Source organism: Varroa destructor, unplaced genomic scaffold (genome assembly GCF_002443255.2).
Source record: "Varroa destructor unplaced genomic scaffold, Vdes_3.0 BEIS01000001.1, whole genome shotgun sequence".
Taxonomy (NCBI): domain Eukaryota; kingdom Metazoa; phylum Arthropoda; class Arachnida; order Mesostigmata; family Varroidae; genus Varroa; species Varroa destructor.
The window spans coordinates 48,049,043-48,074,402 of NW_019211454.1; the positions used below are offsets into that span (position 1 = coordinate 48,049,043).

The following is a 25,360-nucleotide window of genomic DNA, read 5'->3' on the forward strand; positions in this document are numbered from 1 at the left end:
ACGTAAGTGGAATACAGAGCTAAGAAATAGTGCTCCCTGGTTTCATAGACGTATATTTAAAGCAGCGATAAGATATACATATCCGTTTCGCTTTAGTCTTTGGCCATCTGTTTGTCCTGTAACCTTTGAAGGGAACATACAAAGGAAAGAAGGGTAAAAGAAAGATTGTAGTAGGATGATACTTGCACTTGAAATATACATGTCTAATATTAGTGAATATAGGAAGGCTTATGATTCAAGCAGAATTTACTTGCAGAAAATACTAACATACATTGTTTATTGAACAGAAACATGTTTCCTATGATCTCAAATATTATACCTCACAGACCTACTTTTGCCTTTATCGTCCGTAAGCACGACTTATGTAAAGTCTTCAAAAATTACCAACCAGGGATTGTGTGACGATCATAATTGTCATTGGCAGAAATCAGAAACGATGTTGTACTGCATCGTACCGCCTTGTGCAGTCTGGTCTGGTTTAGCCACACGAAATATGTACTCACGTGCACACTTACATGCCGTGATACGTATATGTTTGTCGTTGTTTATGGAGAACAACACGTAGACAGGGGCGGACCATTGCATCGAACCTCTGGACTGTCGATGTCTTGACTTCTAGTCGGTCCGACACCGCTGATAGCACTCTATTAGGATTATCGCTGCGGCACAGTTTTGATACTGCCAACGTGAACCTTCACAGCCAAACATCGCCCAACATCTCGCCTATCACATAGCGATTGCCACGAGCAACAATAGTTGTATCAACATCAGCCAGCGCGACAACGTCGTCATTGCAAGCATTGTTTTCACTGGCCGCCATCATCTCGCTGGATTATGTGTGTCCCCATTAAAAGCTTCCGTGTGTCCGACTAGAAAGAACAGCAGCATAAACAGCAATCGGCCGACTTGTCTTTCATCCTCTCCGTATCACAGCGTCTATCCGCTTGGCCACCGCTATGCCAGCCAATCCAAGTCAAACTGAGCTGGTGAACTCCTTCAAATTCGAGCATTGGTTATAATGTTGATTCTGAAGATGATGATGTGATGACAACGTCTACTCGCAGTTATCATCTTCATTCCCGCGGTAAAGGCAGTTTTCCAATAGCGCTCGTCTACTACGACTGCGTACCAACTGTATATATGCTGGTTGTACTGCACCCACTGAAAGAAAGCGACGCGTTCAACATCATCGGCGGCGCTATGGCTGCCAGATAACGGTCAAATGGACGAACCGTCCATACCTAAATACATGTACTGCAATAATATATTTTGTTGGCGCGAAGGTGAGTAAATATGTGATACTGCTGCAGTAGTTTGCTCGTGTCATTACGTTATATTTTCCGTATATATTATATATACATTTATATATGGTAGTATTGTGTTACGAAATATATACAGTAACACAAGTTTTGATGTAACTAACCGGGAAATATCCCAAAGATTTAAAAAATTTCATTGTCCTGTCTGTTTGAGAAGCAGAATGTCGATCCTGAATACTCACAATTTCCACAAATGAGATGTTTTGTAGGACACTTGTTTGTAATCACCAAACGCAGTCATGTTGCTCACATTCTAGTCTTCTGTTCGACCGCTAAGAATGAAAAAACGGTGATCTTAACTTTGTTTCAACGCCAATGCAGAGAGCCCCTTAAAGCTGTTCGAATCGAGTACTACTAACGGCTCCACTGAAATTCCAGTGCGCAAAGGTATCTCATACGAAATGGCTTTTTCTTTTGAAAGTAATAGTAAATTCGATTATATAGAAGGTGCTGCAAGTTTTCTTATGCTTTTTCGAATCCGCTCAGTATTGCTATGCTATAATCTTAGATGTGCTATATACTTCTGAAAAATTCATTGCGGAACCTTCGTTGACCATTTATGTTAACGTATTTGTATATTAACTTTAACCTATACAACAACTTAAACTAATATTTAATGTTCTCCTAAAAAATACGATGCCGTTTCAAACCTAGCTTATGTTCCCAGGCGACGGGAATTTAACTAAGCTTAGTTGAAGCTATATGAGACGAGAGTTCGCATTTCTAATGCTATGCATCTTTTGTCTCCTCTATACCAGTTCATGTACCTAATCGCATAGGACCGCGTTGTTAGTCCTATTTGCGTCCGTTATTAATTTGTAATTATCACATAAAGAAGAGCGTCGTAAGTGCCATACCGCAGGTAGCCTGTCACCACTGAGATATTCGTTAATTCTCGAAGAGGGATCGTTTACAATAAGGCTGATAGCGTCAGACAGCGCTGGTTAATGTCATATAAAAATGGTCGAATGTCGAGGGTGAATAAAAAGAATATCAGTCAAGAAAGGAATACGGCAGCCTAGATCCAATGAAAACTCGTCAGGGACCAAATACTTGGTAAGAACTGCCGAAGAGCTGGGAGTGAAGTATCATATTGCCAATATAGAAGTATTTTCCCCCCTCAAACATTAAAGGTTGAATACGGACTGAAATGGGGACGAAAACTGGCAGTATCTGTGTGCTTGTATATGAAGACAGAAATCTATAGCGATAAAAGGGCAGCTTTATTCGGACATAACAATTTAATAATCTTAACTCTGCGTCTTGCGGGGCAAATTCTGCTTGCAAAGTATATATGCATAGGTCTGCAGAATTTATTCAATTTTTGTACATAATAGCATACTCACACGCATTCATTCATTGTGAGATCACCCACTGAACCATAGGCAGTTGGTCATTTATATATATATATATATATATATATATATATATATATATATATATATATATATATATATACGTATATATGGCTAGCCCGAATTGAAACGCTTTTCGGCCGGTTTTGAAACGAGCAAATATTCTCCATATGCACGAGGGAACTAAGCATTGTGTGTGTTGATTACGCGATAAGCTAACGGAACGTCGAACCTATGTGGCCGGAATCGTTATCGAGTCGCAAATACCACGAGCTTAATTAGGTTAGGTCGATTTTCCTACCAGATTTCTGTTAATGGAATGACTGAGGCTGCCTCTTCTGCCTGAACAAAAGGTGTAACAAGAGTATTTTGCAGAAGGAGCGTTACTGTTACGCTTCATAGATAAGAATACATAGCTGTTCATAATTACCATGATAATGGTAATTAATTTTATTTCTAACACAAGTGAAAATCGAGTCTAGTCTCCTACCATTAATTTACTGAAATATTGTAAGGAAAACTAGATTTACGCCCAAAAACAGCTGCAGCGCAAGGTGCATCATTCGTTGATATGTGTTCTTTTTTGTTTAACAAGCATATGTTATCGGTCATTACCAAAGAACATACATTTGCACACCCTCAAGAAACAACAGCAAGTCTTACAGATTTTGTGCTTTATTGTCCAAAACAAGGGTCCATCAAAATGCGTCACAACGAAAAAATTGACGAAGTTCAAGAACAGAGAAGGACGAGCCAACAGGCTCAGCTACTAAGGTACGTCAGAGCAGAGTAAGGACGCTTAGTGATTTCTGCACGCTGCCGAGATGAATAAAAAGCGAAATTTTCATTCTTTCCAACTTAAATTCTGCCATAAAAATAGTGGCTTCTCTGGTGATTTGAGTGACGCAGTGGCAATAGGAAGTGCTTTCTACATGAACAAAACGTTTTCTGTTAATCCAATTCGGACCAAAGTAGGGAGGTTCCGCTGGAGATTAGATTTTTTATTTTTTTTAATGGTATCAAGCCTTTCGGTTGTCGCTTCCTCAATGTACGGATCAAGGCTAAAGGAATATTTATCAAGAGGTCGCTGATGCGTCTCATTTACGATCTGAATGTCCAATCCTCACTTTACATTAATCGTAACTGCAATTTTCTTCTGTAAGTTGCAAGTAAAAACGCGACAAGTCTGTAAAACAAGCTGAAGTTTCGAGATTCTGTAATGGCTAATAGCCAGTTGTACTTTTTAGAAAAATCATCGCTCGGAATAAAATCGTCGCAAACTGTTCATTCGCCAACGGCTGGGTGGCTCTATTTTGCTTAGCCATTGACAACAGAATTAATAAATCCTATTTGGTATTCTAGCCTCGACGTTTAATCTCAAAAAACTCATCCAATAAAGTAGCAAGTTACCGGTTACTACTAAAGATGAAATTATGTATTTCTACTATGCAGCTCAGCTGCTGTAACCCCAAATATCTTATAATTTGAATGTTTCTTTTTCAGATCTCCTTTTTTAACAATCTTGTGCTTCAACACGGTGATGTTTTCCGGAAAGCTCGTTTTATATACGTTTTATATAAGCATGATAATGCTGCTTGGAGATAATGTCATACAAAGCTCATAATAACAAGTAAGTAAACTTCCTCTTGTTTTCTCATGATAGTAGACTCTCTACGCGTGCGACCTTTTTGTTCGAGTTTTTGGTCGACACTTTTCACTGGCGCAGCGTGATTTTTCGAACACCGAATTTGTCAAGCCCTTCGTTCAATGGCACGACTTCGCTCTGGTTAACCAAGAAAAGAGAATAGGAGAGATCCTCTTCTGCTGATTGGAAATGAAGAAGGTTTCAAATGATTTAAAAAAAAAGATTTTAAATTTCACGTCAGAAAACGAACGTTGTTCGTCTGCTTTGCGACAGTAACTTCAAATGGAGGAAACTCAATATCAAACAAAAGCAAACAGTAAGTACATGGCGTGGGTGTCGTGGCAAACACACAATCGTATATCTGTCCTTAATAATGTTGTAAGCTGACATCTTCTCTGGAAGTCAATACGTGACTGTAACCGCAAACATGGGCTGTTCTGTTTATAACATGGCCGGATCTATTTTATGAGCGTAAATCTTCAGCTGGATTGAGAACACCATTTTTCATTATAGGTAAAGAGCGGAAAGGAGAACTTCAATGAAAGTGCCTATTGACTTTTTTATTCAACTGATAGAAGGTCTATAAAGCCAACGTGTCCCCAAAAGACATACCCTGGAACAGAGTTGGATAGGATAGCCGTAATGCAAAACCAACCATTGCTTGAAAGACAGTAGGATCAGTGTACGTTTCGGTTGAATCAGTCATTTGAAAATTCTTTTGCTCGTGGCTCGTTCATGCTCGAAACCAAACCTTCGTGTCCAGATGCATATATCTAGAAGTAACAGCCTGGATGACAAACAAAAGTCCAAGTTTCATACTAATATTGCAAACTTCTGATAAATTTAAAGATACTGTAAGCCAACAGTTTATTAACATACAAACAAATCACGCCCTTTTGTATGAAAAAAAAAACACTGAAAAAACAATCGATAATAACTCAACAGAAGATCTGATTTATACTATAACACCCCGTGATGATAAGAAGTCATCTTCTTCAATTTCAGTTTCAGAGCCCAACCAATTCCAAAATTTGAACCACAATAAATGCACAGAGCAGATAGATATTACTGACTGACTTTTTTTTACCGGAGAGAAGCTTATTCAATAACAGGCGACCTTTCTCTATTTTGCAACATGTCGGGATGCTCAATTAGGCTACTTCGCATCTACGACTAGATACCGCTTCACAAGCTAGATGTTTACGTTCACTCCTGTTCTTCGGACCCATTGTGAGCTCAGCCAACACGAAGCTGTCTTGCCTTTTCTTCAGATTTTCACTTATGGTATGTTGTTGTATCCAATGGCAAAAAAAAGCAGCACTAATAACCTTGACAAGAACACCAAACGGCTGCGCAACAAATCAACGTCGTCTTCTGGTTTCGAGGCCTGAGAGTGGCCTTGAGGAGGCGCAAAGGGCAAACTATCCGGATTTCGGACCTCCGAAAGGGCAACCATGGACATCCACCCTGCAATCTACTGTTTCTTTAACCCCGTACCGATGTAAAAACAAGCCAACATCCAATGTAATCTCGACAACTACATCATACAGTAGTCGATACAATAGGTCTGGTTTAATACATCCTAAACGATAAGACCACTATCGTTCCGACGCATGAAGCTTTCATGTTAATATTTTTTGAGACCGGCATTCAACCACCGTGAAATCAAGATGTCGATCTCTGCTCCCACATGTGAAGAAAAATACGACAAAGAAAGCGCTCCGAGCCATAATGAAACATAACAAAAATATTCAGTAAAACGAATTGTCTGGAACGGCATTTCAGCAAGACAAAGCAAACGACAAATTTCACGCAAAAACAAAGACCAAGGCCAAAATATAAACATAACGTATCGTCCTCGTCTACGACGTACCAGTCGGTATGATTCTGGTAAAAACAATAATTTTTACCTAGAGAAAAGTATACACACTATTTTTTCTTGATGTAAAGACATTAATAATAAATATTTCAGGATCTGCTTGTTCAGAATCAGGGTCTTTTTCCCTGAGCTTGAAAAACTACAGTCGTTTCATTCTATCTTACTCTACTATTCGCATCCTTCCCCCGTTTTATTTTTCTAGTAGATTTAGGAAAGTCGAGAATCTGCTCAAATTGGAACAGAAATGGAGAAAACGCACAACTACCTGTCCTGTTTTCTAAGGTGAATAAATTGCTACTACCGGAGAACCTTACTGACAATGCTACCAACAACTGTTCTTCTGGAAGAACTGGACACGACGCTAATAACCAATTATCAGCTTCCTCTGAACGTCGCCATCCCTTCCAGCCTTCCTATCTTATCGTTTACATGGTAGGAGATAATTTTAGGCTGCTGCTTCTACAAATGGACGGGATGCGAAAATTGCGATGCCACAGTCCTCTGACAACAACAACAACAATAAAGCCCATTTCGCCCTGCAATACAGACGACAGTGAAGATCATCAACACGAACAGCCCGCGAAAAGAGTGAGTTACTGCAACTGTATAGTAAATCCTTTTTGCCCTCAGAAGCTGCCTGTCTCGTCAAGCCGGTTTCGCCACTGCATCTCAGTTTATTGCAGCGAGATGAACAGGATCTGCATTGGCGCGGCAGTGCAGTGCATGTGGTGACACTGCACATATGCTAGTGGAACGCAACTATACGTCGCCGCCCCAAATGCCTGGTAGGAGCAAAATCATCTTCAACAAGAAGCCCGCGGTCGCCAGACAAACCAACGCCAACAGCAAAAGGAGTAGCAGCCATGTACCGCTCCACAAAGACGGCGCCGCGAGCAGCGATTAGTCAATAGAACATTGGTTTAACGGCGGCCGTCATGGGAGTGCAAAACAACAAATGATCTGCTCTGTGCACTACAGGCGTGTCTTCTAGCTGAGAATAATCTTTCTTCTTGAAAAGTGAATATGCTATGCGCTGCCGATTCCTTCCTCACTTCGTCGGGTTCGATAACCTGTGGAGGTATGTAGGTATTATAGCGCTCATCTGGAAAATGGACAAAGTTTTTTTGATAAGAGAAGAGAGCTAGCAGGCTGCACTGTACAGAGTCCATAAAGCATCAAAACATATCGAGAAACGTTACAATAACGGAGGTCCACATCGTAACGGTTTAACGGTGGCTTTCAAGCAAGACCTTAAATAAATTGGTTGATTAAGCGTAGCTGTACAATTGAGCAGACAATAGTACATCTACAGATAAAGATATTACAGTAACTTTGTATTAGAATTTTAGTACTTAATACTGGACAATGTTGGTTTTAATAACAACAGAAATCGACAAAAAATTAGAAACCTGAAAGTTTCTAATTTGATTTTACCACCTTTGGTTAAAGAAAATAGATGTGCTTCTGAGCATTCTTAGAGATATTCCTACTTTGCGTGTCTTATTTTAGAAGTTTCCAATGTCCATGTACACAACTTTTTCAGGCACACGTTTATCACATTCGAAAGGATTTATCTACACAACACTGACTTTCGAATCTCTTCAAATCCGAATAAGCTTTACTGTATAGTAAAGTATATATATATATATATATATTGGATGATGTAAGGATAATGCGAATCTGCCACCAGACAATTGGTTCTATACTCTACGTAAACGGAAGATTGTTCAGTCCCAAGAAGAAAGGCAATGGGTGAGGCGATCGAAGTTGCCCTTCCTAAACTGAAGTATAACGAAAATCGACTCCCATTACTATACGCGTTTACTAAACAGTAGCGGAAGACTCATAGCCATTCAGGCGAAACAGCCGTTAACTGTTCTAGATAGGTAATTACTATGTTGTAGCGACGAAGCTTTGGCCTTTTCGCAGAATGATTGCTTATCGGCAAAAATAGTGTATCCCTTAAACACGAGGCCTTATCATGTATACGGCCTGAAAGAGTTACTTGACGATCGATAACGATTCGACAAAATGGCGCATGGTGACCTAAACTCAGCCTGGATGAAGGTTTCCGTTATGTAAAGGAAACCGACGTCAGATTGAAGAAACGAAATTACATACGGTAGAAATAAAAGATCACCTCTCACGCCCTATCCATTGCAATTAAAATGGAAAACAGATCACGACTTCAACGCGTAAGTGTAAATCGGAGATGAACAAATAGAAATGATGGCTATATCCGACCTAATCTGAAACCGATTTGCTCCATTGAAAGAACTACTCACCACAATCAATGCTTAGAATAATCTTCTTCTACAGGGTTCTCATGTCGGAACCCAGGTTTATCCTCGATTATCCTCGAACTCGATTATCCTTTTCCAGATCCAGGCTTGGTTTTTAGTCTATCGCGATACTAGCAAACTATGCATGTGTCAAAAGTTCACTGATCTTTATTGAATTTCGACCATGCAACTACGTAAATGGCGTAAAGCCGAAATTAAATTGTTAGCAAGTCTTCAATAAACAACAGTCTCAGCCGACACCGGATTGATGGCTTTCGTTTCGCAACCCTTGCTCGTGTTTAAGGCGGTTGATAACGCACTCATAAAACTGGACGAGGCAAGAATTTACATAATAAAAAAACATCATTTTGGAACTCGAAGCTATACTTATACGCCTGTTTCAATCAATTATAAATAAATAGCCAGGATGATAAAGTGGGCTGATAACGTGCAAAAACCTCGTCTCGTTCCTGAGCCAGCCAGTGTCTTCTGTCTTACAAACCCCATTCAAGTAGAAGTCCGCGTAGTAATCTCACACAGGGCAAACAACGCTCTAGAGGTGGGATAGAAAGATTTTTTTCGCTGCAATCATCTGCAGTAGGATGTTTATCGGCAAGTGCTGTAAAAATGTCACGGCCAATATAGAAAGTTGTTGTTTTCGATTTGTACAAGCCTTTTATGACTAATTACTCGGATTTTTTAATTCTTAAGTTAAACTTACTTCCATTTCATTTTCACCCGTTTATCATTGATCGTAAAAAAGATTGTTATATCGATGCGCTACTCGGTGAAAGCAATAGAAGGTCAATCAGTATTATTCGTTATGACAAAACAATCCAAACTATTTATCCCGAATAGAACACCAAGTGTCACACTGGCTAACATTCATTTCCACACGAGATAGTACACAACAGAACACCTTTAGTGTCTATCTCGTGCTGCTAACCTTTGTCGGGTGGATTTAAGTCGAGCAAAAACGCTGCTTTTCTTATAATTTTGTGTTACCATTCCACTTATACCATTCCACAAATAAGCACACAGTACGACCTACAACGGATAATCGCGATCTACGCGAAAGCGAGCCTTAATAGCCTTAGTCAACAAATGCCAAACTGCACCCTACGAGATCTTGCTTCTAGAATGTAGGGTAGCGTCAATCGTGGTTATGGCAGTAGCCGAAGTGGATTCTGTTCGCGTGTGCAGTCAGTACAGCTCTAGAAGGGAAAATATTTTCCATTAGCTGGTCCTTCTCTGATAAGGACGGAAGAAAAACGGAAGTCAGCGCAGCAATGATTGAAACTAAATTCTGACATGTTCGAGGACAACACGAGGGAGCTGAAGGGGACAAACCGAAGATGTCGCGCAGCCATGTCGTCGTGGCCCTAGTTACACTGTGCTTAATATGAACATATATATACGTGCGCCTACGTGCATACGTATGGCACGAGCAAGCACAGCGAACAATTGTTAAATCGCTCCTGTACCTCCATCGTTACGTGTGCAAGTCAGAACTGAGATAATTGTCAGAAAAATTAATGCATTAGGTTGTATTGAACAGATATTTATTTCAGTGCCAGTTGAACGCGGAAACTGAATGCGATTTGATAATGAACGACAGTTTGTCGCTTAAAATTTTACTTCTAATTAAATGCCGACTTCGATGGGGTGTAACGCTTAGAGACAAAATCCAATATCGAACTCATCCATGTGATATGCAAAGCGATCCTAAAGTTTGACACGTTATATATATGCTATATATACAAGTGTAGAGCACTTCTGACAGTATCATCGACAAGTTAGCAAGGACTGTTGGCTTCTGTATACGATTTCGAACAGGCGTTTTCCGTCCCTGCGGCACCCAACTAGAATACAATAATGTGTGCGGGCATCATCATGCAGGGTAACGCAAATGATAACGGCAAGTACAAAATATTCATCACAGTAATCTGGCCTTTTGGCCCTCTAGATGGCTGCCCTAGTCCGAGCCAACCGCCTCACACGGTCGACCGACGTCGCATTGCGTTCATCCTCCTCCGATGTCCTACTTGAACAAAGGCTCCGTTAGTTTATATTCGAGCCGCCCTCACATCTTCATTAAATTTTTTTTATTTTTAGTTTTTTTTAGAATTTAGTTATTTGTCCATGTAGTCAGCCTAGTAAAGCTTTGTAGACAGTTGTGCCGAACACTATATAGAGCGATGAAATCTATGTTTGAATGACGACTACTTGAAATGCCGACACACTACTACCACTACAGGATATAATTTTTCTCGTATCAAAAATATTCACCATACAGCTTCAACGATGTATGTCCGCAATGCAGTGGTAAATTGAACAGCATTTTGGCTTATTTAGTATCCATGGATCTTAGGCAACAGTGAGAAGCGCGCCCTCCAAGTACGAATTTAGCTGAAATAATAGCTTATGCTAATGACTCCTCTTACACTTACCCTTACTATGCTGAAACAGAGGTCGATCTAAGTTGGATTGTGTTGCCTTTCTTTATGATTGTTGGTGCCTTCCAAGCTGCGTGTCACAATGTGTTGTCGCGTATCTCTATCGCAGTGGAAGCTCAAATTTGTCTCGTTTAAACTGTCTAATTTGCTTCGCTAAACTCACAGTCACCGTCTAGCACTACTTGCAACAACGACGTCCTTGCTCCCTTCTCGTTCTGTCTACCTGTTTCAGCTCTCAGATCCGCCGCGAACCAACCAAATTCTAGCGGTAGTTCCTCATAGTGACATCACGAAAACACGAAAGACGCCAATGAACTTTCTAACCTTTATAACAACATTTAAAATTTTATTCATATCGTTCCACAGCTCCGCGAATAAATTTCTGCAAGGCACCCGTCGGTGACTAACACTAAGCGCAATTTGTACTCATAAGCACGGCGTCAACTTTGTGTGTTTGACTTTTGCGGGAGAGGAATTGTCGACCGCTCAGTCCGGTTGCTTAACTGGCACCGTCTTTATTATTAGATTTGAATTTATCGAGATTTTAGTTCTGCTTCAAGCAACTGCATTTGGATGTTTCGCTGTAGACTCGCCATAGCCAATTAGAACAAGAAGAGTAGCAACAGTGACTTGCTAACAACTCTAAAAAAACAAAGCTGCGCACTATGCATCTTACTGGCCCGAACGTTATCAACGGAAGGGATAATTGGGCATCTCAGTGAACAGGCGTATATACGCCGACCCCATTGCCCTACCGCGTCTTCCTCCTCTAGCAACGTCCAGCTGACGGTCGAGCAGTAGGCAGCTTCTATGTAGTACTATCTCTACGACGACAAGATACCTTCCAGCCAGTGGAGGCAACGACAGCGGTTCTTGGACGTTCACCACTTGGATTCTATGCTTCTTTCGTCAGCGGTTTCTACGCGCAAATCCACATATTCACCACAGTCACGTCCTATTCTTTGTTTTACCACCAACGGTCGTAGCATGCTTACTTGTTTCGCTTAGCGACGCTTGCTACCTAAGCTCAGCTCAACTAACTTTAACTAACTTGTTTGTTGTCAAATAAACCAGTTTTGCTTTCAAATGTCCACTATACCTGTATCTCAGTTCTTTTTTTTCATTTGTTTCTCTATTTTGTCCTCTCGCGATCGCTTCCCACAGCACCGTGACTGCGAGGCCTGTCGACATTGGATCATTACGGATGCTAGTCAGTCAGTAGTCGCCGCTTGGTCGACGCTTTGCCAACGTTGAAACGCGGCGACAACGTGTTGAATGCGAACACTGGCGCAGACGCTATTGCTACAGCGACTCGAACAGTCTTTATCCTTCTCCTGTTTTTTCTCTTCGATGCAACATTAACGTGTTGTTAACATCGTTGACAACGGTGGCGCCAGCGTTGGAATTGTGTCGAGCTAAGTACAGCAGCGCCGTTCCGCGTCGGACGAGTTCGTGGGCCAGCCAAAAAGTGACCGGGCAAAATCAACCAAATGGGGAGTAGCGAGTAATCATACACTCACTGGTTGCTAGTGATATGCTGTCGACGCTCTCCACAGGTTCGCGTAGAGGGGCGCGCATACGACGGCACACTCGAAAGATAAATCCACATATGGGCACTACACAGTCGATCTCTAGCGTTTCTACTCCGCTATCCTCGTTGCCAATCCACTTCTTTAGTCTTTTTTTTTATGTTACGCTATCCCCTTTCGATTCAGCGTCGCGCCGCGCTTCACTCGTCTTATGCAATATATCTCTTTCTATAGCACAGTGCTTCAATTCACACTTGTTGTTGTACTTGTTTAGTACGTATTGCTGATGAGCAGTCCATGTTTTACTATGTCGTGTTCTTATTTGATTCCAAACGGTCACTCGGAAGCGGTAGCAATCTGATCTTCTTCATGCTGAGAACTCGACGTCTCAAACTACTCTGTTCTTTGAGATAAACTTCAACACTATGCAAGATCGAAGCGACAAACTACTTTATCGTAATGGAGCTAGCTCTACATTAAAAGCGCGGTTTCACTATTGGCGAACGATTCGGTTCGACACACAAGTTCGCGGCTCCGAACGCACAAAATTTGTTTGACTCGTTATCGTTCACCTTGTTCTCGTTAAAGCTGTTGTCATTAGAGTAGTTCTAATATTGTTGCTGTTGTATTTTCTATTTGTGTTATACGCTTGTCGATTCAGCTGTCGTCGGCTTCCTCTTGAACGGTTCTGTCGCCCTGGTAGTTTTTAGCGGGCCGCTGCCCTTGTCGTTTGTCGCTTGCCCGTTCGTCCGACGACTTAGCGACACAGTTGCCGTTGTCGCCGCCGCCGCTTGTGGTCGCTGTCCTCCTTTAATGAACGGATGACGTTCCGCTGACCTGTGCTGAAGTATTTGTAAGCTAGTGAACTATGCTTGCTTTTGGCTGGGAGTTTCTTGTGACGACAGCAACTGTAGGAGTCAGTAAAAGCGCAACGATGTCGATAAAACTAGTTGCCGCATTGTTATTATAATTACGATACTAGTACAGTACCAATCGTTCTAGTAAGTGTAGGCCACGAACAAAGCAGCATACCGTAGTTATCCGGCAGCTTTCGCGGATCTTTTTTTTCCGGCCAGGCTACAGTAGAACTGCCTCTTTTTGGCTTCGCTTTCTGCGTCCCTCAGTTATTACGAACAGCAGCGAAACGTATTTTCTTGACATTCACCATCTGCCGTCGCTTCGTTCCGTTCATCGTTGGCCCCTTCTTCCAATCGGCGACACCGATCCGGCTGCTGGTTGTGAGCGCCGCACAGCAGCTCGCTATTCGGCGGCGTATTAAGGTCGTGTGTGAGGAATCTTCCTATCGGCTGCCCTTCCCACTCTCCTCTGAGTAAACCATAACAACAACGATGGCGCGCTGGTGCTCACGGTAGGGGTGATGGTGGCGCTGAAGGCTGCGCGGCAGCGCCGTAGAGAGTGCATTGATTCAATGGACATAGCAGTTAGATAAGTGCTCGTAGAGCACATAGCGGTCAGAATAAGTATAGGAATAATAGTGATCGTTGGATATTGGATAGGTCGTCCATTGCTGCAGGTCGACGGCATGATGTAGGCGGACAATTTGACTCTGGTCGCCGGTGGTAGTCGCTGTATGGACCAACAAAAGCACAATACAAGGCTCTGAAGCTGGTTGCTGACGGTGGTACCTTTAGAAAACAGAACGCCACAGCACTGGTGATGCCGTAGGCGGCAGAAACTACGGCGCCACCTAGCGGATGCCATGGAAGCCGCCGCGTCATTCGCGTTCAATTTTCGTCGATGTAGATGGAGCAGTCGATCGCGCACCGGTTAAAGCACTAACTGTGTGTAATGATATGTGTGGTGATAAAAATTTTTGACTAAATTAAGCACTATTGAGTTGTATATTGACTTGAACCAAAAAAGAAACAGATATATGAAATCCAAATAGTGAATAATCAATATATATTTCTCCGCAAAAAGAAGATTACTATTTTAGGATAATAGTTATTTCAAATTGCAATAAAAATCTCGAGTCTGTTGAAGACTGTCTGTGTCAACTATTAAAAATCACATCTAAATAGGCAAATTGTTTTTTTGTAAACGTCGCAAGGTGATCAGACGTCCGTTAAGTTGATTGTGAGTCATGCGTATCTACGCATTTTCTGCTATCAGCAAGTTATCTCGAATCAATATTGAAGGTTATCAGTGCAGGAAGTGTTTTCAACTGCTCCGCCAACGTCCTCACCAGGACTTAAAAATTAGCCTGAAAACGTGTTAAGAACTCGACACAATATATCGTTTATGTGAGAGAGCATAACCCAACACGACAATAAATTTTTCTTTCTTAGCAGAACAAAGAAACACGAGGTTGATTTCGTCTGCGGCCATCTCAAACTGCTTAATTTTTTTTATTAATCTGGGAGTTATTTCATCACCCAAGGCCCTAGCAATTCTACAGATTGAGATGTCGGCTTCACCGAATCGCAATTACATTTATATTTCTGTGTATGGTAATTTGCAGGGTTTAATAGTAGTAACTTATCACTTTAATGTGATGTTGTTATATGGAGATCATATTCCATGTCATTTACACGTCATCCTCCATTTGCTATATTCGCTGTGATCGCATTCTGCCAACTAACAGAAATCTATAACAAGATCCGCAAATTGATGACCGTCGAGCATGCTCCTTCCTCTCTCTGGGAAAGCTCCGGTTGGTCACTTCTAGTTAAACTAACCAGAACTTAGGCTAGAATTATCTTACAATGAGTAATATATTCCGGTCGGATGTTTTTTTTTTCTTTATGCTCCTCATGATGGAAACAACACCCATGTCGGAAAGCAATTTCCTCATTGAATACTGCGCTTGTTCATATACGGCAACTTACTTTAAAGAAGCGAATTCGGTACGAATTCGATTTGGTAGTAGATTCAACTGGTTTTGTGTTTTATTATCGAAGTAAAAAGAGACTGTCTAGAGTCCGGAAAAGACTTTCAATTCGGCATATCCGTTGAGGTCGTACCAATATACAAAATGGTTGTATAAGTTGACAGCTATGGCTACGAAACGGGGCTATCGAGTCTACATCTTGTTAGTGTCTATCTCACTCAGACTTCCTGACGGTGACAGCTGCGTAATGTGGTTTACATTTAGCTTAATCATAATTTCTTAGTGACCTTTTCGTTTAGGTTACCAGATGCTCATAGTTTAAAGCTATGAAGCTGCATGAATACCGTTCTGAAATTAATGTTGGAGTTTGTCATTTAACACATAGGGTTCTTGACTCATGTGCGCACATTGAGAACAAAAAATCTATCTTTAGTAGATGTCGATAGATGCTGTTATCATACACGACCGCATAATATTATTATTGTGACTATCCTCGCTACTGAAAAAAAATATCTAGCATTATCTGTACGAAATGCAGAATTACATTAACCTAGCGTTGGTTTACAAATATTGCACGGGCTTACCTTTCGGTGTCCAGTTGGTGAAATCAATTATTTTTCAAACTGAAATCCTAGTCGCAAGCAAACCTGTCACGTTTAAAATCAGCCAATTTTTAACAACGGAAAAAATCATCTATTCTCTGGTCCCTATTTTTAGTTTTGAAATTTAATTGACCTCTCAGAAGATTCTCTAAACCTTCCAGTTACAAACAAAACTCCAAACATCCTAATTACAAACAGAAAAACAATAAGAATTAACCTACTTGCGCAGTTCATTTAGCTTTAACTTACTCTCCCTCACATTAGCTCTTCTTCTACGTAAATATCTGCTTGAAAGTCACCGGTGTAATTAACGTATCTATCAAAGCCAAGAGCAAACGTGAGGCACTGCGTGCAAGGTAAAATCCTAGTATCACACGCTGGTATTGAACGACTGCAGAAAAACAAATCTAGCTTCGTTTAGATATGAATAAATAAATACTCAGATGACTGCAATGAAGGGCGGGGCAAAACAGCTAATTATTATGTTAGAGGATGTGGCATATTGTTAGCACCATTCACCATCTCACAGCTGGTTATAATTTCGATTTGTACTAGCTGATACGATTTAATCAAAAAGTTGATGCTTCCTATGAATTTCGAAGGTGATACATTGCACTACCTTTTAATGGAGACGCATTTATCAAATGGATAGGCTAGCTTCCTTGCCTAACGGAGAGGGTATCGGCAATGTTTCCCCGAACACTATGCCCTTTCCTAGCAAGTTGCACAAGTGAGATGCCGGAGAATGTACGCGTATACAGTCCAACAGGTTGTTGAATTTAGGTAATAATGTTACAACGACTACCTGTAAGAGATAAGCCACATAGGAGGTATCCTTAAAATCATTTAAAACGAGTGACAATTTTTCTAATTCCAAGCATCCGCCTAATTTCATAGCAATTATGCTCCCAATGAATAATTGCGATGTAATAGCTCGTAATTGACAAGGATTCCATTTTGATGGTCTTAAACATAGCAAAATAGCTTCAAAAAAAGGCAAATCCAAAATTGACACACGTACTGTGTGGTACACTTACAGAAAACTGATCTCTGTCATTTTGCAATGATAAACCAACCATTTACGATTAGTGTATTGGAAACTGGAAGGAGGCTGAGCCTGTGGTCGGTTTAATAGGCTTTTTCGGAATTTATGTACACCGTTATAACACACAGGCATATACCTTTGATAGAAATTACGCCCGACTATTCAACGGCAAATGCAGTTCACATAACAACAGCCAACGGATTCGTGCATGCATAAATTTCTGGCGAGGCTATTCTGCTAAGAGTGTCTAATAGAGTGGCTAATATAGCATGGAGGATGACACACTTGAAGCATAGCCGAAATCTAAATGTTTACAGCCTTTGGAGCAGGCGAAAGTCACCTGCTGTTATTTTAAACAAATGTAGATATTACCGAGAGATTCCTACAAAAACAACACTTCTCCAATAATTTCTCTGCTCAATGTTGATCTTAGGATGAATTCACTTTAAGCAGTCAAATTATCTGAGAATGAACAGGCTAGACTTCGTGGAAAGCTTCCCTTTTGCTGTTTGAATGTAATGTCATAAAAAAATAAAGATAAAGAAGAAGCGCTTTTCTTAGCATTGACGATTCCAAATGGTTAAATAAACTAGATCGTGTTTTTGCACTCGGATAGTTAAGCTTTCAAATATGTTGTGTTATTGTCTTTACTACATTAGACCTTCTCGCAGTCGAAGCTTAAAAATATGACTGCTACCCCAGAGGATCTGTCTTAATAGCACAGAAATTGCTTCCGCTTTCTAAATGCAATTCAGAAAGCATATTAATCATTGAGGAATTTAACTTTGTTGCAAAGCGGTATGTAAAAGATAGTGCTTCAAATTGCAAACGCCTAGAACGCACGTAACCGAACGTAAATTAACTTACTAGACCATTGAATTGGGAAATGAGTTCGACAAACCATCAGCTTCAAACTATCTACGTCATTTTATATATTTTTTTTATTAATTTATATTCAAAAAATAAAACTTGCTAATTGATCATTTAGTTCAATCAATAAAAACTTAAAATAAAAGTAGTACGCTATAGTGTACACAACCGACTCATATTTACAATCATCTGTGAATTCAGTTTTATTAAACCATAATTTAATTGTTGTCACAACTGTTTTAATAATAAAACCAACAAATATACAGGTTGTAGTAAAATTGCTTAGAGATATCATGGTATTATCTAGAGCGACTAAGAAATTCAGTATGTTATAGTGGCATTTCATTTTTTAAGCTAAATTAGAAGGATAACGTGGCGGCAGTGTTCCATTCTGTCTGTGGGTCATGCTTCCGCTCGCGTTTTTCTTTTTTACCAGCTGGATCTGAAGCACTTCTGGAGTGCTTCGCTGCATGTCCCATAGCCGAAAAATGGCACTTGAAAAACAAAGGTTCTGCCGACATGTACGATATTCCATTCACTATCAGGATGTATATAACATATGACGATCACTCACTGAGAATTTACTTAACGCCATATTGACTCTTCGTCTGGAAAATACGCTTCATTAATCTACCATTGCCCTGGTCCTAAATGGTGTTTAAAAAATTTTAGAGCCGTTTTAAACAAACATAAAAGTAAGTTTTCATTTCTACGAAGACTTGTCGTCGTCTTTGTGTAAGAGAGAAATTACGGCAGGACATGTTTTGGATCCTTACTGAATGTGGGTACCCGACTTCAGGCGTTCATACGGCCTTGCTGACTTTTTACGTTAGCAAGACCGTTAGCAGAGACAAAAATGTTTTTTTTCCTTAATCTAAGACTCAACACGTCGCTGTAATGCATGGTGGCCTGAAGTGGTTTTGTTCTTGAATAACTATTTAACTAACACACATCATGTTGCTTTAAGCTTTAGTCGTAGTTTTACTTCTGGAAAACAGTACAGCACTAAATAAAAACATTTTATTACTCTTCTTGTAAACAATTATATTGAAAACATATTTTCAGTTGCGTGCTTTGTCCCAATTGCATCGATTGAACACTGCTGCTCGAAATAAGCTTTAAAGCGATTTTATATGAACTCATGTTACACTTTAATTCAAAACACATCTTATTAGTGACGCTGGTGCAACAAGTAACTCAAACTGTTGCATCCGTATCTAAAATATTTAACATTCAATGGTTCAAGTTGCACAGACTTGATAGAATCATATACAAAAAATGTATAAATAGTCAAGAAAGAAAAAAAATAGTAGTATTAATAGCCTTGGAAGAAACCTTTTTGAGCAATGTAGTTTCAGCATTAATAACAAGAGAAACAAGGCGAAGCCTTTCACGTAGAACTTCACACAGTCTAGGTACAGGGTTACACTCAGTTATCAGGATTCTGAAGCCTGACTAGTTTCGACGTTTCAATATTACAGAACAATTTTTCCATGGCGCATTTCCTAGAAATTAAGGGTGTATATTTAAAAACAAGTGGTTGAACATGAGTTGAAAGTACAATTTCAGGTTATTCCAATAATGCAAAATATTGCTTTCAACAGCCCGTATTTAGTTAAATTTTGCTATTCAACGCGAGCGTAATATACTTACAGACGATCATGGATTTTCCACTAGGTAGCAAGTTTCCCTTACGTCATGACAAATTAGTAGCAAATTCCCGTTTATCCCATACGAGTTTCACACAAAGATACCAATAGCCAATAGCAAATGCTTTGTTTTTATACAATGGTCACCCGCTAATTCGACAGGTTCCGCTTTCCAGGTTCGCTTCACTTGTGCACACTTTGGAGTTGTGTCCCGATAGACACTATTAAGCAATTACGGCTATTTGTGATTCTAAACTTCGAATAAAAATAGGTATTTGTTTGTACATAAGCGGACACTTCTCATCTTTGAAGTGCCACATTTTCATGTTCTAGTGTGTAGCGTCAAGCATTTACTAGTGTGCGACCATTCAAGGCAAAAAGCACTGCTCTAACGGTTGGTTTCTACAGATTGAACTTCCAGTCTCAATGTCACGAACGAGAGCTCCTTGAAGCCACCCACGGAGGCCACACTGCTATAAACTGCTTTCGCTAGAAAGAGTTCAAAGATAGACTCCGAAGAACCGTTGCCAGGAAATTCTTTGTTGAGTGGAAGTTACCATGCCTGTACTCGGATCGTCTAAAAATTCAGCACAATTCTCTGGTAAAAGGTGTTACCAGTAGTAACTATAGGTTGCAAGTTTAGTGTTAAATTTGGCAACGCAAGTATTTACCTAACTAAGTAGGTCTTGTATATCAGACAGAAACGGCTAAGTGAGTTCTTCTTCTTTATTTTTGTGCATTATATTTCCGTATGGATATTTAGGAAAACACATACACCTAATAAACGGATCCAGAGGAATTAAAAAAGTTAACTTGATTCACATAAGCTAACTCCAAAAAAATGTTTATTTCACATGTTCTTTGCTAAATTAAACCCGTAGACTGTGCTAGTCCCAGTATACCGAAAATATTCACAGAATTTTCTTATGAATAATTTTTTATCGGACAATTGGTAACTTTTTCTAGAAAATCTGCTAGCTTGAAACAGTATTTATTGAGGTAAAATTGTCTAATTCCGTTCGTAATAGTGATTTCTTTAAATAAATATTTTTAATTTATTTTTAGACAATTAATTTGTAAGAGTTTAGCACATAAAAATATAGCAACATAGCTATTTACTAAAGAGTACCGATTCAAATCATAATGAGTTTGATTAATATTTGCATGTTTTTTTAACATTCTTACATGCGTTTTACTACACCGCTTTTTTTACTTACATTACGATAAGGTAATGTGATTTTTCTCTGCAGTATATTAAAGAAAAACACTAACTACCTATAGCCAAAACTATTACACATATAACTGACTATATATTTTTGTAACACAATAAAATGTTATAAATTAATATTTGCTAAGACTATTTAAAGTCTATTAAAGTTATAAATAAGACTGAGCTTATAAAAAAAAAGTGTTTCCTTCTTTAGCCGGCTATCAAGAAATTATTTGCTGCCGTTAATACAGTCATTCATCTCAGACATTTCTAACGTTTCAATATTAGATTCGACTGGAAAAAGGGAGACAGTCCTAGGAAATTTAGGTTAAGTAAAGGAAGTTTTCATGCAGAAACACTGATTGCTTTTTTGATTTTTAGTTTTGTTGGGTAATCAAAATATAACTACGATCGAATCATGGTAGTCACATAAATCTTAATGGATAATAATGACATCGTCAGTTACATCTTTTCGTAACTGAGACGATGTCCGCAAGAAGTACATTCTTTGAAATATCCATCCTCTAGATCGGGGTCCGCCTGCTCCGTTCCGTAAGTGTGTTCATGACTTGTTGGAGGTTGATAGGATTGTGCTCTCATTTCACGTCGCATATCTGAAGCACAGACAGAAAGATCGAAATAAATATTATCATTTGTAGTGGATATTGCATCTTTGAATAAATAAATATTCTTTCCGACTTTCGTCTCATTAGTCTGTTTTTTTCCGACGTCTCATTGTTTGATTACAACGGAAGATAGCGCTACCTATTTCTGCAATACTCGAGATATTGCTGTAATAAAGCTAATTCTAACCTCAGAGGTAGTTTTTCTGAAACTAAAATCTACCGAGGCTATACCTGGGTTAATATCAGTTCAACAAATTAAAATGTCTTCATCAAAGTCTGGATCGGTTTTTACCACACCGTTGATATTTTTTGACAGACTCGATATTGCATGGCCACTAAGGTGTCACATTTTAAATGAACAGCATGTGCGAAAGTTCACCTTTAATCTTCTTTTCAAATCCTGCTTTTCTTCGTTTGTTAGCGTCTTGCCTACGTTTATTACGTTCCTTTTCAAGGGTTTCTAGACTTCCCCACACGAGAAGGGCCCGTTCCTCCAGTTGGCTAAACAAATAGAGTTTCATAGGGGCACCGTGTTCTCTGTAATATATCAAGGTTATTCACAATGGATTTAATACGTACCATATAGGTAGGCAATGAGCTGTTTGGAACTAATTTATAAACGAAGCTCAAGTATAATAACAGAACTTGTGAATGCCTAATATGATAAAACAAGGTCACAAAACATGTTCTACTTATTTATATATACACACATCAGAGATCTGTCGCCTACCTGTGTGGGTTTGGTTTGGAGAGGAATGGCAATGGAGGAGGACGTGAATCAATATCGCAGTCTTTTAGTTTGAAGAGCGTCTTCGCTTCTGTACGAGGCACGAACCTATAGCGTTCACTGGATTTCCTGAGTTTGTGATGTGTGAGTTTATGAGTATTAAGCATATGCATAAGAATGCGTTTTCGAAATATTCCTGCCAGGGGTATTTGAGCTCATAGAACATAGAAAACTAATTATGACGAGACGCGCTTTTTTGAAAAAATTGTTATAGTCTTTATTCATCAGAAACGGAAGCGACTTTTTTTCAATGCAAATCGGTCTTTCACAAGGCTGATGAGTTTTAATTACTGTGTCATGTGGCATATGACAACCATGTATCCCATCCAAATACCCTAAAAGTGATGATTTTTACTATTTGCATTGACAAAACAAAATGGTAAACGGTTGAACATATAACAAAACTTACCTGCACTCATCACAAACGTTCAAGTTAAACTTTACCCGTGCTACAGACTCGAGAAACATTTTATTGCACTCGATGCAATGAACTAGATCTTCAGGTGTTTCCTTAAATTTCTTTGGCACAACATCCTCACCATTATGAAAAAACCCATTGCCGAGTTTGGAGCTGCCTGCTCGTTGTTCCACCCGTACAGTTGACCTAAAACAGAATTCAATTTCATAACTTATAGATAGTCCATAACTTTCGCTGTAAATAATTGATAATAATTAAAGAGTTCTCATAAGAACAATGTGTAAAATTTTAATGTGCTTATAGAAGGTTCACATTCATACAGTGATGAGTTATTTCTTACCATTATGAATGTTATTATGCTTTCAATATTAGCAGCCCGCTAAGTGCATCACATACAGCGGGTCGCATAATTCAATGGGTGAAATCGGAACCTGCAGATATTACCCACTTCAGTAAATCTTTATTTCTTTAATGAATCTGACTTCGCTCACTGTCTCACTCCAGATTTGACCAGATTGATGAGGCCAAAAAAATTAGCATTTGCCCGCCGCAGTGAGATTCGGCTTTGATCAACTATCGTCTGAACACGGTCAGACAAAACAACTGCCTACAAATCGATAGCGCTCGCGGTAACTCGACCAATACACCTAGAAGTTTATATTACCGTGACTTTGCTGCTACAAGTTTTGCGTTTTGCGCTACCAGTCTCTTATGTACTTACTGTATTAGTTGGGCTGTTCTGGTAACATTTCGTCGAGCTAGAGCTTTTAGGCGTTTTTCTTCGATCAGTTTTTGCTGTTCGATTGGCAACCTATCCATCATGGTAATAGGATATAGTATTCAGGTGCGAACCTCACATGAACGTCAGGTCAGACATTCCATAATGGGACACGGCACATACACTTCACTCACTTCATAGATCTATCTCACTTTGCCGCTAGAAAACAGTAGGCTTTCAAAGTATATTATTTGTTGACATATTTAAAAATTCGCGCGCATGGCATCCTTGCAGACTGTGACGAATTTCGCTCAGCTCTATTCCCGCATGGTGTTGACGTCTAAACTCCGGTCCTTGGCAGTCGAAAGATCGAGGTTCTTACAATTCCAATTGGATAGAAATTTAAGTGAATTTTCAAGTGTTGTTCGTTGAGTGCTAGTTTTCAACGCTACAAAATTTAATGGTGAGCAAAATGGGAACGTCTCGATCGTGGACTTCGACCGTCGAAATTTATGCTTTTCTACCCCTCAACATCATTTTTTTAAAATTTATATATTATTAGTGTTCACATATTTCAGTGTATAACGAAATTACGTCAAATTAAACATATCTAGAGATCAACAAAATATAAATCCCCTAATTAAACCAAAGTGGATAATTTAGGATAACGTCTGAAAGCACAAAATAGGCAAATGAGATAAAAAGTGAATTGTTTCAACAACACGTCTCGCTGAAGGGCGAATGCTCCATTAGAAAATTGGTACTGATATCTGCGTGGAATAGTTTAGGCTAGCCTTGTTTTATTTGCGTAGAAGCATATATTGCCTACATAACAGATATGCATACTGTGCGATTAATAAAAAAAGGTTTACGCTTTACAAATAAAACATACGGTGTTGTTGGATATTGCTGTCTGATTGTTGAATGGCTCACGCAAATCATTGTTGACAACTTCCTGGTTATCGTGAACACACACTGAGGATTTATGCTATGAAGCATAATAAATGTGTATGTAGAAAAGTTCGAGTTGATTAACACCATGCAAAAAAGTAGGTCAGTGACATAGAGGATGCTAGCAAAATAAGAAATATTTTTAGAATTACCTGTATGAATTCTTCTGATAGGCTCCTATCTCGTATATGGGCAGAAGCCAGCGTGCATGTGGTATTTATGTTGTGTATTTTGGCAATCAATACTTTGCGTCCGGAAACGAAGCGCCCCAAAATGCGCACTAATCAAGTTTAAAAAGAAAATTCTATTGTGTCCTTTAAAGCTGTTTTCATTTCTGTTGAGTACGTTGAAAATTTGTCCGACAATCTTCTTAACATATGCTCTGAGAATTCGTGTTTTAAGACAGAAATACGTAATTGGACGAATGGTATATCGCATTGTACTATTTCAAATAAGTTAAAGACGGTGCTATACAAAGTGTGCGTTTCGGAGTTAATCGTTCGTTCTTTATCGTATGCTATCTGATAAACTGTACTCCCCGTGCAATTTTTTTCAATTCTGCTTTTTTTTTTATTCAAATTTGTCTTTAGAGGCGTAAAATTGTCGATTTTGTGTAGTTTCATTTACAAACATAATTTATAACCATCTTTTACTAAAAATTTCCATCGGCATATCGCGTATTGACGATGTCGTATTCATGGATATTCCGGTTTTTCTTTACCGTATATTACACGCCCATCCTTGCAGATCTTGGGATGAGCGATTCGGCTAAGGTGCTGGCGCGATCTCGTTTACGAGCTCATTTTCTCCGCACGTTGAGTTCGCTAGCTAGCGAGGCCTGCCCCTGTTCCGTTCGTATGGTGGACGGTCCACCTGTGACAGGCGTGCTTCGTGCCGCAGACCTTGGTCTCGAGCATCTCGGCGTGTCGCAATTAGCTACTCCAATCGGCACACTCACCAACGCTATTCTGCGTACATGTGATATCATTTCCATCACGTTTCATATCGACCAGCTCTCAACGGACGCTCAGAAGATTGCAGATCGAGAGGACTACGACGACAACGAGAGAGAACGACAGCCGCAGAGCACAAGTAGAAACTTAAGAAACCAATCCAAGGGCACAAGTCTCGAAGACGTTTAGACTGGAAATTTGCAAACAGTGTTAAG

The 25,360-nt window shown here is 39.6% G+C and overlaps 4 protein-coding genes across 6 annotated transcripts in view; 2 read left to right on the forward strand and 2 right to left on the reverse strand.

Annotated features, from left to right (window-relative positions):
- The window catches only part of LOC111243201 (uncharacterized), a 63,203-nt gene extending 46,020 nt beyond the window's left edge, over positions 1-17,183 (reverse strand). The window contains exons 1-3 of one of the 2 annotated variants that reach the window (XR_015319052.1): positions 16,956-17,183; positions 10,931-16,723; positions 10,382-10,521 (exon numbers count right to left, since the gene is read on the reverse strand). The gene's annotated coding sequence lies outside the window, so the exon portion shown is untranslated. Of the gene's footprint in view, positions 1-10,381; positions 10,522-10,930; positions 16,724-16,955 lie in introns of those variants that run through there. The other variant, XR_015319051.1, reaches the window with a different exon arrangement.
- On the forward strand, positions 1,168-20,842 carry LOC111243206 (uncharacterized). 2 transcript variants are annotated; one of them, XM_022788426.2, is made up of 5 exons: positions 1,168-1,283; positions 1,641-1,706; positions 3,367-3,448; positions 4,178-4,304; positions 19,891-20,842. In XM_022788426.2, exons 1-4 carry the CDS (start codon positions 1,223-1,225, stop codon positions 4,296-4,298), a joined length of 330 nt encoding a protein of 109 aa, XP_022644161.2. In that variant the 5' UTR covers positions 1,168-1,222; the 3' UTR covers positions 4,299-4,304; positions 19,891-20,842. The 2 variants fall into 2 exon arrangements, with proteins under 2 accessions (XP_022644161.2, XP_086833429.1); XM_086977303.1 differs by lacking the exon at positions 19,891-20,842 and adding an exon at positions 6,401-14,468.
- Positions 17,989-25,334, forward strand: LOC147758740 (gem-associated protein 7-like). Its single transcript, XM_086977302.1, has 3 exons — positions 17,989-20,083; positions 23,536-23,704; positions 24,940-25,334. The coding sequence occupies exon 3, from the start codon at positions 24,948-24,950 to the stop codon at positions 25,332-25,334; it is 387 nt and encodes a 128-aa protein (XP_086833428.1). The 5' UTR covers positions 17,989-20,083; positions 23,536-23,704; positions 24,940-24,947.
- On the reverse strand, positions 20,300-23,454 carry Xpac (DNA repair protein complementing XP-A cells homolog Xpac). The gene is made up of 5 exons (XM_022788424.2): positions 23,245-23,454; positions 22,515-22,709; positions 22,049-22,174; positions 21,698-21,855; positions 20,300-21,306 (listed from the first exon to the last, which is right to left on the reverse strand). Exons 1-5 carry the CDS (start codon positions 23,343-23,345, stop codon positions 21,155-21,157), a joined length of 732 nt encoding a protein of 243 aa, XP_022644159.1. The 5' UTR covers positions 23,346-23,454; the 3' UTR covers positions 20,300-21,154.
- Positions 25,335-25,360: the final 26 nt, after the last annotated feature.